General features: G+C 40.6%; 2 protein-coding genes and 1 long non-coding RNA gene across 5 annotated transcripts in view; 1 reads left to right on the top strand and 2 right to left on the bottom strand.

Annotated features, from left to right (window-relative positions):
• The window catches only part of LOC135339652 (serine/threonine-protein phosphatase 6 regulatory ankyrin repeat subunit B-like), a gene marked incomplete in the record, with an annotated part of 1,209,744 nt that overhangs the window by 59,238 nt on the left and 1,140,467 nt on the right, over positions 1 to 10,039 (top strand).
• LOC135339753 (2'-5'-oligoadenylate synthase 1-like) lies at positions 3,838 to 6,855 on the bottom strand. 2 transcript variants are annotated; one of them, XM_064536016.1, is made up of 7 exons: positions 6,440 to 6,855; positions 5,854 to 5,971; positions 5,495 to 5,732; positions 5,378 to 5,435; positions 4,984 to 5,174; positions 4,551 to 4,598; positions 3,838 to 4,074 (listed from the first exon to the last, which is right to left on the bottom strand). In XM_064536016.1, the coding sequence occupies exons 1-7, from the start codon at positions 6,521 to 6,523 to the stop codon at positions 3,849 to 3,851; spliced, it is 963 nt and encodes a 320-aa protein (XP_064392086.1). In that variant the 5' UTR covers positions 6,524 to 6,855; the 3' UTR covers positions 3,838 to 3,848. The 2 variants fall into 2 exon arrangements, with proteins under 2 accessions (XP_064392086.1, XP_064392087.1); XM_064536017.1 differs by lacking the exon at positions 4,551 to 4,598.
• On the bottom strand, positions 8,106 to 9,764 carry LOC135339276 (uncharacterized). 2 transcript variants are annotated; one of them, XR_010395974.1, is made up of 3 exons: positions 9,611 to 9,755; positions 9,515 to 9,557; positions 8,106 to 9,447 (listed from the first exon to the last, which is right to left on the bottom strand). It is a non-coding gene; the product is annotated as an uncharacterized LOC135339276 (long non-coding RNA). The 2 variants fall into 2 exon arrangements; XR_010395973.1 differs by having other exon boundaries at positions 8,106 to 9,557; positions 9,611 to 9,764.

The raw sequence follows: 10,039 nt of genomic DNA, 5'->3' as shown, positions 1-10,039 counted from the left end.
GAGTGTATATACATGCATGGGCTTTCTCAATACGTTTCCAGATTCGTGTCGTGTTCCTCTTGGGTGCTCCCAAACACCAATATGTCGTCGATCTGACATACTATACTCCCGGTAGGCCTACTATAGAATCTTGTTCATGCAGCGTTGGAGCACTTCTGGTGCACTGCAAATACCAAATGGAAGTTTATTGAAGCAGTAGCGTCCTATTGGAGTGATGAACGTGGTTAGTAGCCACGACGAGGGAGCTAGGGGTGTCTGCCAAAAGCTGCTAGTTTGGAGAAGATTTTCGCTCCTGTTATCTGTGCTAAGGTCTCGTCGACGGTAGGCAGTGGGTGGACTTCTAGTCTCACAAGTGGCTTGAGATCGACAGATACGGATACGGAGGTTTCCGTTCTTTTTAGGTGTCACAACCATACCTGCGCACCACGTGTCGGCTCTGATATCATTCCTGCCTTTTCCATTCGTTTAAGCAACTACTGGACCTTTGGTTGTAATAGTAGGGGCACGTGTCTTGGGGTGTAAATTACGTGTGGTTTCGCAATCAGGTTCCAAGTTAATTTCGTATTCCCTTGACAGCGTACCTGAGTCCTTTGAATACCTTGGTGAAACCAATCGGTTGCCTGGACTTAACCCATTCTGGCAATCATTTTTAGAGCTTTGATAGTAGGTAAGCCAAGAAGGTTGGTTTTGAGATGATCGACGACGAATAGTTTCTGTCTGGCTCGCCTGGCACCCAGAGTGAGATCACATGTGATTTGTCCTTTTACTACTATACTAGTGATTGTTGTGTTGGACCAGACAGTACGTTATTTGTCTGGTCTTTGCTCTCCTGGTAATGTATGTCTCAATTGTAATGGCAGTGACCTCGGCTCCTGTGTCAATCTTAAATGGTATCTCTTTGTCATTGACTTTGAGGTTAGCTGTCCAGCTCTCCTTCTCTTGTTGTGTGACCGCATCCAGGAATGAGGTGTCTGAAAAACTGCTCTCTTCTTCTTGTTGGACACTTGAAAGGGATTTTTTGTAGCAACTAGCTACACTGTAGTGACCTCTGCGCTTACAGTGATGACATTCTGCGTCTTTTGTGCATGGGACACTCGTCTCAGGAATGCTTCTCTCATCCACAGCGACGGCATTTATCCCCCAAACTGTTCTGTTTTGGCTGTCCTCGTTTAACTTTCTTGGGGTTACGTGGAGGACCTTTTCCTTGACCATAGGTTGATTTCCGTTTTAACAAATCGATATTACCAGCTCCTTCTTCTTGTTTAAGAGTTATTTTTTTGTTCATGTACTGCCTCTCTCTGGCGAATCGTGGCTGATTCCAGTGTGAGTGCTGGGTCCATCTGTAACTTCTCTGAGAGTGTATTGTCTCTGATGCCCACTACTATAAGCGATTTCTAATCATCTCATCCTTTGTCTCACCATATTCACAGCTTTCGGCAAGGGGTGTAGAGTGCCATATTGTACTGCTCCGCTGTCTCTCCTGCTTGTTGGTTCCGGTTGAACCTAGCTTTTTCAAAAATGATGTTCTTGCGTAAACTTGGAAAAACTCCTCACATTTTTCCACTACTGCAGCATACTGTCTTCGCTCCTCAGCAGTAATATTAGTGAACACTAGGACTGTCTCCGCTTCTTCTCTTATAGGCAGTAAAGAATGTATTGACTTGTTAAAATTTGGACTGTGACTCTCCTGCAAGGCCTGATGCTTCTTAAAATTGTTCAAACCGTCTTTTCCAGCATGGCCAGGCATCAGGTGTCTGATTTTTTCCAAAAAATGGGACATAGACAAAATTTAGACGCAGACATAAACACAGCACACAACTGAATAATGACATAGGTTATAGGACATAGGTTATACTAGGCTAGTGGTGATTTTTGGTACACATGCAGTTCATGTACACTATTGATTATATATAAACTCTAGGAAGAGGCCATAATTATACCGGCCCTCACACTTTGTAAAAACAGCTGAACTTTCCCTACAGTCCCCGTGATACTCTTGGAGTGTGCTAGCAAGGAGATGAAATATATGAGTTTGGCTCATTGGGTTCCACTGTCTTGTCACTTTTGTACGCTCATGCTTTTTCCCTTTGAATCAGCTTGTGTATATCTACGTTGCATGTGAATCGAATTTGTATTGTACAGTGGCCCAGAGAGTACGATTAACCTTTGCTAGCGAACAGTATACGGTGACCTTCGATAGTAGAGAGTTGACCTTAGCTAGTGGACAGTGCGATTAACCTTTGCTAGTGGAGAGTTCATTTTTCAGTCTAGTGAAAGCTTACCTTAGCTAGAGACATTTAGGGGGGTGCTGACCTTATACCTTATATTTGACTTTTGCTACATTTTTATAGAGCCAGGCACTTGTAATACACTCGCTACGCTCGGGGTACTACAGCAGTGCTTTGCATTCTAAATCCCGTAGACACATCCGAAACAGTGTATAATAATTATAATTATGTATAGACCATGTTTATTTTAATCTTAATAATTTTATAGCTGCATGTAACTTTGTGTGTTTCTACTTTGTCCACCATGAAGCCTCTATATATATATAGCTTGTTTTATTGTTTCACCGTGTTCCAGATGCACCTTCAAATACAATTCCTTACAATTGGTGATCATGCTGTTTGCTCTGCCATTCATATAATCTGCTATGCACTGCTCTTGTTTCTTGTCAGAAGGATACAAACTTTGATATTTCGATACACCGTAAGACCTCGATTTAAGGCGACACTTTTTAATAATTACGTTTTGCGAAAGTAGAGTTTCCAAATGTTGCATATTTAGAGGGTCGCCTTAAATAGAGGTTTTACGGCACTTCACTCACTTTATTACAGGAATATTCCAAACTTGACCTTTCAATTTTATTACTCAAAGATGGCTTCCCGTGCATGATCGATTATCGAGCTCATGAAGCTTAGACTCGCAAGCCGTCACTGTTGCAGGCGAACAGTGACGGCTTGCGAGTCTAGATGAAGCTCATGAAAGCTCTGATTCTCCTGGCTCTTGTCCAGTCATCCCATGGTGGATACCTATATAGCCACTCAGTGTCTGACAAGTTTCTAAAGAACGGCGGTGGATGTCATCTGGTATTGAATGGAAAGGAGTTTTTAGGGATCAAACTGTACTGACAATTTATACTATTATTCCATGACTGAGATCATGCCTTCACACTGTATACTGTGTATGTATAGATCTATAAGCTTAATACTCGTTACTAAATGTTAGTTTTGACTTTACCATACTCTTAAACTCGCTAGCTAGCTACTCGCAGCCACTGAGTAGCCTACTGGCTGCGACTCGACTCAGTCTCTTGCATGTATTTACGTTGTAGGTGAATATGTAGATAGATAATGATTATATATAATTATAATTATATCTGTTTATATCATGCCATTGTCCTGTAAGCCCTAGGATTAGGTCTGGAGACTCTTGCAGCATTTCCGTGTGCTCTGCAGAATGTGGCCATGCAGAGCCAATGAAATGCATATCCTATGTCTTGTGATTTTTAACCCAAATAAATGCGAGTATTGCCTCTTGAATACGAAATGAGAGTATTGCTACATCTACTCCTTCTTTACAACCTCCAATATCACAAGTTTTAATTAATTATTGACATTCCAAGAGCATGTAGGTACATGGACTGCTGCAAGAGTCTCCAGGCCTTTTCTTCTCTTGCCCCTCGGCCGCTCTCCCCTCTGAGAAAAGGTCTGGCCCCCATGCATGCAGGCTAATATTTTCTATATTAAAATCACACCCACGTATACTGCATGGTGAAACGCCCCTATTCGTATGTTAATTTTTTTGATAGAATAGTTATAGACACAATTACGCTGTGATAATTATATTCATTCTACTGGTTTACTTAAGTCTAGCGTTCCAATGTTTCTGATTAGAGAACTCCAATCCCCCGTCCCAGTGTCATATTCTCCACACCTTTTGTAGGGCTCAAAATTTGCGAGCCCTGTAAGGTACAGATTATGTGTGGGGTTAGCCGGGTCAATGATGCGAGGTGCCCTCGGGGGAACTAGGGTAGGGTACTGCTTTATAGCGTAGCACTGCTCCCAGTATATGCTGCATGTGTGTATGTGTGTGTGTGTGCGTGCGTGCGTGGGGGGGGATTAATTTTGTGACAGTTGGTACTATTTATAATATAACAGTGTATGATGTCATGTATGATGTCATAGGAACTATGTAACAGCAGTTGATCTTATGTAAAGTTCAGTTGTGCAATGATTATCAATTTGATTAAGTGAGTCTATCCTGCTACAATAACTAGCCAAGGCAAACGTCTACAAATTTTACTGTAGAAAGAGCTTGGTTCACTTATAAGATTAAGGCACAGGTTGTACTTCACTTGATTATCCAGACACCTTAATTTCCAGAGATATAGATTATTTAATGGACTCGCTCATTTTCTGATTATTAGTTAAACATGATTATATCGTGGTGAAAATATGACAAGTCGAGTAGCCGAGGTTCCACTTTATATACTGTTATAGCAACAGCTTGTCGCCTTTATGTTAAATGAAAAACGGGCTATAACTCACTTGACTTTGTCACAGTTGTATACAATACTCTTTAGCTCTTCTGTGGCACTGCAAGTAATTTCATTACATGCAGTTGGTGCAAATCAGTGATTGCTACCGTATGTACATTGTATAAACAATTTGTTTATTTATTAATACTTTTTAGTAATCAGCTATAATTATAGCACTTAAAGTTGCAGAAATATAATTTATAGGCAATGTATATAATTATGTTGTATATAAATTATATATATTATACAGTTGTATGTTTTCGATTTATGTAATTATTAGCTAGGCCTATATATATACTATGCTCTCATAGTTACTTCCTTACCTGCCCACTAACTGTACATGCATGCATGTACTTAGCTATATATACCTCCCTTATTCACCCACTCATTGATGTACATTGTGCCCATTGTACCCTTGGTTACCTCTCTACCCGCCCACTCACTGTTGTGCTAGTGTCTCTGGACTGAGTGTGGAGAACACGCCCAGTGTCTTGTGAGCATTCTCGTAGGCGTGGATGACCAGGAGGGAGAGCAGATAGGAGGAGGGCCTCCCTCGTCCCCCCGTACACTGCCTCCACTTGAGCGCACGCCATGCCTTTGCTCGACGAATGAACTCACGACAAAAATTACCTCTCTAAATGGGATAAACAACAAAACTCACACTGCATTAATTTTATTATAATCATAGTGATGATACTTTTTTTATGTATTAATGAAATTATCTGTAATGGCAGAACTGCTTTCTCATAATCATGCTTGTAAGCAAGACTAAAACGTCTCCTATACTTTCACATAATTATAAGACACCTATAGTATAGTAAACGGTCTCTTTCTCACCCGAGTAGCTTGATTTTTTAGAAACTGGATCTGCCATTTTGCAGCACACTGAGTAAACCTATACAAAGACAGACCAAAGCGTAATAATAAATTACCTGCCAATTAGTACCAACTCACAATTTTCTGTGTGCTGGTCTCAAAGTCTCTAGGAAGGTGTAGAAGTCAGCTGGCTTTCTCCAATTTGGACTGACCATAATCTCAATCTCAATCCCCTCAAATGTGAATTGCAACCCCTTGTCTGTGAGGGCATGGAATTCGAACCCCTCAGCTAGGTCTTTCTCCGAGTGCATTAACTGATTGATCTGGTTTAGCCAGAGTCCATAGCCATTCCTTATCACCTCCTTAATTGTGATGTCTGTGAGAGGGTTAGTGTTGAAATGTAGCTATATGCAGAGTTAAATTGTCGACAAAACTCTTTTAACTGCTTGAAAAAACAGGTGGTTATGGTAATAAGCCTCTGCATGGTATATATATACCTGGTGAGTATATGATGATGTCAGCATCGTATTGTTCTGGTAACTCTGTCCTTGTGCCTAGCGACCCTCCTAGTACTATCTCCGGTACTCGTAGGCCGCACCTTACAGGCAACTTTTGCTGAAAATGGTCACTAACATAAAATTTATTTCAGTATACCTGTATATATAGTGCAAAATGTTCGAGGCACTATATTTTTTTGTAGAAAGGCCTCTAAAAGCATTTCGTTGCATAACGTTCGTGGGTTGATTGGTTACTGGAAGCCACGCCTTTAATATTTACACATTATAGATTTCGTGCACGACAACCTCGAAAATTTTGCGCTATACGTTATAATTATATTATATCGTGTACGATAACTATAATTATCTATTAGAGGTAAGAAGTCAGTTTGTGCTATAGAATAATCTCAAAAGTTTCTGTGCATTATTGCTGAGTTAATGTCTTTAAAATTAGTTGCTTTGTGTTCAAATTCTTAATCGGCTAAAGCGCTTGACATGCATCTGTGTGGTGAAACTTGTATATTATACTTATACGTAACTGCTTGGGTTACATTTGTTCACTAACAGTTATTTCTTATATACGTACCTTAAGCAGATCCATCATAGCTTCCATTATTTCTAGGGCCTCTTCTATTGTCATGTCAACCACTGGTGAGCACCTCTCTGCCATTTTGTATACAATGCTAACTGATCTGCGTAGCTATATTAACTCTTGATTTGATAATCGCTTCGACCAGTTATTAACCTCAACTTCTTTAAAGCTGTCAATGTCGTAGTAAAACACACTGTATCTAGTTAATAATGCACACCAGCAACACTGTTGTCTATACTCACACTTGTACATGCAGCCGTCAAGTTTGCACTGCATGCTTATAATAACTGTCTATTGAGCTGCAATAAACATTCGTATTCATTGCCAAACTCGCACATTCCTCAAACTTTCATTGTTTAACTAGACGTCTGTGTTGTACTTTTAAGATGTAGAATGTCTTCTTGTTACAAAATTGGTCAGCTGCCCAAATATTATTATTTGTGAGCTTGCCAGGGAATGTTGTCACTCACGCCCTCTTTATAGCTACCGGCCAATCCATCATAATTATAACACAATAATAATTATTGCCATACGTTTTGGAGCATTCATCGTATTCAGTTAGTGTCATTATAACAGCAGCGAGGTATAATTATGGTACGTAGTCTTAGACTATAAGTGTGTGTTGTGTGTGTGAGTAGAGTGTTACAGTTGCTCAGTGAGTGCATGTAAGAGTTTCTAGTCGCGATTACAATAATTATGTGGATTTGCAAAATAATGCTTCTTTCTCGAGTTGTATAATTATGTGGGCTTACTTGGAATGCCATTGTAGCCTTTCAGAACAGTTGCGTAGCAAAATTTGTCCATGGAGTGTTGCTACTCTACTTAGTAGCACCAAAACGCTATAGCTATTGGTAGCTGCAAGAGTGAGAAAAAAGCTGCAAAAAGCTGCACTGAGCTGTTTCATGCTGTAGCCATTACTTTAAACTTTTGGCATATTTTTAGCAACAATCGTAGTCGATCATTTACCACTTTTTGAATTGTAAAATCGATATATCTATATAGCTTCATATTTTATGCCTCCCCATCGAGGCATCAGCATCCACAGTGCTTTCATAATTATATTTAGGTCCCGTGTAATGGACCGCACGATTTTTAATTTATGTGAGGTATAAAGTGGACTCGTCCTTCTTGTCAAGTAGAGTATAGTTTCACGCCTCTTTCACTCGCTCTTTGTCGTCACGACTAGTGTGTGTATTGGTTGTTTTGTTGTTGTATCATAATTATAGCGGGATATGCATGAGTGTGTTATTTTAAGTTTCATTCCATAGTGTAGGATCTGCGCGTGCTCAACCAGTGAATAGCTACAGCTCATCAACGGTTTCTGCACTGCAAAAACACTTTTGTTAATTTAACAAACAAAAGTTTGTCCCGGTGATGAATCTCACAATGACAGAATAATATTTGTTAGAATGACAAAGGTAAAACAACCTACAATGTTTTGCCATTCAAGCAAAGAAATGATGTCAAAACAACAAAGTATTATGTCATCTGAATTTCACCAATTTATTGTACTTCTATGTCAAAATAGCAAAGTGAATGCTGAATTAACACTGCTATAAAGTGAATTTCTTTGTTAAATTAACACTATACCTTTGTCATTTAATTAGTTGTTTTCTCGCGCACGTACACACATGCAGAAGGTCAAACGGTATTAGAACAATGAGTTTATGATAGAATAAGATCACTGGATCACATGACATGCAGCACAATACATTTCTTCTGTCAGTAAATTGTTTTTAGTGTTCATCACTTAGCGTTTCTTGAAATTCCAGTACAGTGAACTGCAGGCGTTTCGTTTGGTTTCATGAACGCTACATCCCTCAGATCATTTTCGTCACAATAAGCCCCTACAGAACAAAAGATTGAAGTCACTATAGTTACCAACACATATGTAGTGCAAAATGTAAATAGTATAAGCTATCACCCCCATGGACGAAGTTGACCAGTGTAACTGACACGTGAGGACACATATACACACAAACTCGTAAATCAGTATGCTATAGCTATCACCCCATGGACGAAGTTGACCAGTCGAAACCAGTGTAACTGACACGTGAGGACACATACACACAAAATCGTAAATCAGTATGCTAGCTATCACCCCATGGACGAAGTTGACCAGTCGAAACCAGTGTAACTGACGCATGAGGACACATACACACAAACTCGTAAATTACAATGCTAGCTATCACCCCATGGACGAAGTTGACCAGTCGAAACCAGTGTAACTGACGCATGAGGACACATACACACAAACTCGTAAATTACAATGCTAGCTATCACCCCATGGACGAAGTTGACCAGTCGAAACCAGTGTAACTGATGCATGAGGACACATACACACAAACTCGTAAATTACAATGCTAGCTATCACCCCATGGACGAAGTTGACCAGTCGAAACCAGTGTAACTGACGCATGAGGACACATACACACAAACTGGTAAATTACAATGCTAGCTATCACCCCATGGACGAAGTTGACCAGTCGAAACCAGTGTAACTGACACGTGAGGACACATACACACAAACTCGTAAATCAGTATGCTAGCTATCACCCCATGGACGAAGTTGACCAGTCGAAACCAGTGTAACTGACACATGAGGACACATACACACAAACTCGTAAATCAGTATACTAGCTATCACCCCATGGACGAAGTTGACCAGTCGAAACCAGTGTAACTGACACATGAAGACACAAACTCGTAAATCAGTATGCTACAGATGAAGGTCGAAACCAGGGACAGTTGCCCTCTAGCTAGCTATATAGTTTTATGGAATCTGACATAACTTGCAAGTCGTTTCTTTGAAGTCGATGAAGGTGGTTAAGTAAACTCCTAGCTGGTACACATTGTGGGGCCGAGGTACGGTAAAATCTGCAGCTGGAAGAAACACGTAAACACATTTATTTAGCAATGAGCAACATAACTTAAATCCTTTTTCTTTGAAGCTGGTACATGGTGGAGTTATACGCCGATACGGTATAGCAGTGATTTGTAAACTGTGAATTCAGAGAGTTTTGGGATCATGTACATGCCATGCGCCAACAGCATGCAATGGAACTTAACTTTTTTCTTTGAGATGGTGGTACTATCTACTCTTTAAGAAAATCTGAAAGAGAGTATTGGGCAATAAGTTGAGTTTAGCAATGAGCACTGACTAACTTGCAATTGTCTTTTCTTTCAAGCTGCAGATGCAGGTGACTCTTGACTCCTAGATCCTAGCTGGTGTACATGGAACATGGTAGCCCACTGCCAGGGCCAGGGGTACAGGCATGCAGTCAGTGATGGTATAAAGCTGCATGAGCAGCTGCAGTCTGGTGCAGCTGCAAGCACCATGTGCTAAGTATGTTTGAGGCCTCGCCCTGTTATTCCTGAACGCCCCCTCATGCCACACCTATAGTTCCAGCTTATAATTATAGTCTCGAGGCTAAACTCTCCTTATCAGAATCTGGCCTCGAGACTAGCTAGAGTTAGAGGCTAGAGAGAAGGTAGCCTCGATCCCAGGCCGCTCTTCGGCCAGGCCTTGTGAAGGAGGCTAGAGAGAAGGCTGCCTGCACTGCACTGCACTGAAGGACTCTGGAGGCTCCTGAC

The sequence above is a fragment of the Halichondria panicea genome, chromosome 8, assembly GCF_963675165.1.
Source record: "Halichondria panicea chromosome 8, odHalPani1.1, whole genome shotgun sequence".
NCBI classification, from domain to species: domain Eukaryota; kingdom Metazoa; phylum Porifera; class Demospongiae; order Suberitida; family Halichondriidae; genus Halichondria; species Halichondria panicea.
Note: the sequence above shows the minus strand (reverse complement) of the source record. Positions and strands in the feature narration are given on the sequence as shown.